This window comes from Impatiens glandulifera, chromosome 6 (genome assembly GCF_907164915.1).
Source record: "Impatiens glandulifera chromosome 6, dImpGla2.1, whole genome shotgun sequence".
Lineage (NCBI taxonomy): Eukaryota > Viridiplantae > Streptophyta > Magnoliopsida > Ericales > Balsaminaceae > Impatiens > Impatiens glandulifera.
The window spans coordinates 708-3,252 of record NC_061867.1 but is presented as its reverse complement, the minus strand read 5'-3'; the positions used below and the strand labels follow the sequence as shown (position 1 = coordinate 3,252).

The 2,545-nt window shown below is 36.1% G+C and overlaps 1 protein-coding gene across 3 annotated transcripts; it reads left to right on the top strand.

The window, feature by feature from the left end:
- Positions 1 to 212: 212 nt before the first annotated feature.
- Positions 213 to 2,294, top strand: LOC124943989. Of its 3 annotated transcripts, XM_047484447.1 has the most exons (5): positions 213 to 522; positions 1,183 to 1,323; positions 1,804 to 1,881; positions 2,011 to 2,072; positions 2,186 to 2,287. In XM_047484447.1, the coding sequence occupies exons 2-5, from the start codon at positions 1,283 to 1,285 to the stop codon at positions 2,227 to 2,229; spliced, it is 225 nt and encodes a 74-aa protein (XP_047340403.1). In that variant the 5' UTR covers positions 213 to 522; positions 1,183 to 1,282; the 3' UTR covers positions 2,230 to 2,287. The 3 variants fall into 3 exon arrangements, with proteins under 3 accessions (XP_047340403.1, XP_047340402.1, XP_047340401.1); XM_047484446.1 differs by having other exon boundaries at positions 213 to 466; positions 2,011 to 2,294; XM_047484445.1 differs by having other exon boundaries at positions 2,011 to 2,294.
- Positions 2,295 to 2,545: the final 251 nt, after the last annotated feature.

Sequence of the window (2,545 nt, the reverse complement as noted above, 5' to 3'; positions counted from 1 at the left end):
ACACCTACCTGAACATGTTATAAATAATTAATATATAATTATAGACCTCCCATTTTACGCTGAACTTATCATTTAAATTTAGGTCTCATTTTAATAAAATAAATAAATCAACAAATTAAAAATAACTTGAAATAATATTATATATTTTTTTTTATTTGCTTGTATCGTTTTGCAGATTAAAGAAGAAGAAAAAATGTCTCAAATCAAACGGGGCCAAGGCAGCAAGGCACCAAGACAGCGCTTTCCCTTCCTTCTTCTCCAAGTCCAACACGCACCAGACGCTCCTTTCCATTTTCAGCTTCGTCTATTCTTTTCTCTCACCTGGAGGAGGATCGCGAGGATCGCGAGGCGGCCGAAGAAGAAATATAAGATAAAGGGGGAGAACGGTGTGGTTCTGAGGGGGGAGAATCTTGAGCGATTTTGGCAAAGGAAAGCTCGAATAACCTCTTTTTCTGATGCATTAGAGGTAGATCCCCCTTTATTAGCTCTAGGGATCAGCAATATTGTCTCCTTTGTGAACCTGTAAGTTCATATGCTTTTGATTCCGATTAACATATGGGTTTGTGTATTGGATTTCCAAAAACTGATTGAATAGAAAATTGTCTTACCTTTTCTAGAATTTTGTTTCTTTTGTTCTGATCTTAGAGTAGAACACGAACATTTCTGTATTGTTGAATTAGATTAAAAAAAACGAATTTAAATTTGCTTCAGAATCTGGCTGTGCAGGTCCTGTGTTTGAACTGGTTTCATTTCTGCCTGTTGTTATTAAATGCATGAAACAGATCCTTTAAGAATTTTAAAAATATGAAGAAGAACTGTATGCTTCTGTCTTAAGATCACCATTTCGTTTCGATTGAAGCTATGTATTTTGTTTCTTTCATTTTCATTTTCAATTAGGTGATGCAAGGAAGCCAGATGAGATGAATGTGTTTGGAGTGACTAAGAACTCCCTCTCTACATGTTGATAGTTGGACTAACAATTAGGTGTAGTGTTCAATTACTTTAGTATCTGTGCATAAGAGCAGTAATCAAAAGGTGTTAAGCCATATTTTTGGAACAGCAGAAAAGTTTCATTCTTTTGGTTTCCACTTTCCCTCTAATCTGTCAGCAGAAATTATCAGAGTTTTCCATAATTTTGAGACAAACTAGGGTTATTTAACAAGTGTTATCCTGATTTTGAAGGGGAATTGTTCACTAGTACTGCGGGAGGCGATCAGCCCTAAAGTCCCCTTTCTAGAGGCGGCATCCATTGCTGAAAGCCTCTACGGTATCATCAAACATAATGGTCCACTCACTGTCAGCAACACTTGGAATCACGCCAAGGTTTTCTCTTTTCCTGTCCCATTTTCGTATAGATTGGGAAACTCAGTTTCTGAACTGAAAATTGTTGAAAGCATGAATTTTTCCAAAGCCCACATCATTAACAATAATTCTTAATGCTTTTATTGTCTGTGATTGTGATCTTGCTTTTGCTTGTTGTGTAGTTGAACCACTATCTATTGAACTAATTATCTTTGAATTGGCCTTCATTTTTATGCATTAGCTCCACTGGAGTTGATTCCTGGAAAAGCTCTATACAAACCCCATTTCAATAAGTTATGGAATCTTTTAATGTTCTAGACAAAGGAGACTTCTGATTGTGTTATTACAATTGATACGAGATGCTTAATGATTGAAATGTTGAAGGGGACTATTTGGGTCTTCTTGATTCTGAGTCACCTAAGATCTCTCTTCTCCTAGCCTTTCAATATCCAAATGATCATGTTGTAGTTTGGACCTAATTTTACATTAGTTGTTATGAAGGCTAGTTTCCGGTTGTGTCGCCGTCGCTCACCGTATTTACATTAACATCGCCGAAGTAGGAGTTCACTTCCAAACGAGGTAAGTTAATCCTTATTGAAGATTATCAGGCAGTAAATGCGATCATTGTCTATTTATTTATCCTGAGAGAGATATATGATGTATGAACTGTATTATTGAAATTTTGATGGAGATTGTTCTTCATTTAAGGTTTAGGGTTGCACTTTCAGCAGCAGCAGATAAACGCCACTTTCTTTTCTTGCTCTACCCAAGTATCTCTCTTTCTCTCTCTCTCTCTCTCTCACACACACACACTCTTTATCGATTGTGGGATATCGCGGAATCTCCAATAAACTCGTATCTCAACTCGGTTCTACCTTTGCAGCTTTCTGCAACAATGGGCGCTTCTCTTCCTCCCAAAGAGGCTAACCTCTTCAAGCTCATTGTTGTAAGAGTTTAATTTCAATCTTATTACTTTAATATCGAGGTTTAGCTGAAATTTTGGTTATTTTAACTCTTATTTAAAGTTAGTTGTTTTAGATTTTATGGACGTATTCATTCAAAGTTTGTAGCTTTATAATATTCCCAGTGTTCTTTCCTTCATCTTGTGCATTTTGGTATTCATTGAGTTTCATGGGTTTATAATCTTTTCATTCTTATATTTGGTTGACACTTGACAGTGATTGTAACATAGTTGTTTCTATTACTAAAGCTATGTTTTCGTCTGCAACAATGGGTAATGACC

Excerpts from the sequence above, each read along its gene's own strand:
- LOC124943989 (XM_047484446.1), top strand. The coding sequence starts at position 1,283 with ATGGTCCACTCACTGTCAGCAACACTTGGAATCACGCCAAG. Across the intron at positions 1,324-1,803 it reads ACACTTGGAATCACGCCAAG|GCTAGTTTCCGGTTGTGTCG; the intron begins GTTTTCTCTTTT and ends GTTGTTATGAAG. Across the intron at positions 1,882-2,010 it reads GGAGTTCACTTCCAAACGAG|GTTTAGGGTTGCACTTTCAG; the intron begins GTAAGTTAATCC and ends TCTTCATTTAAG.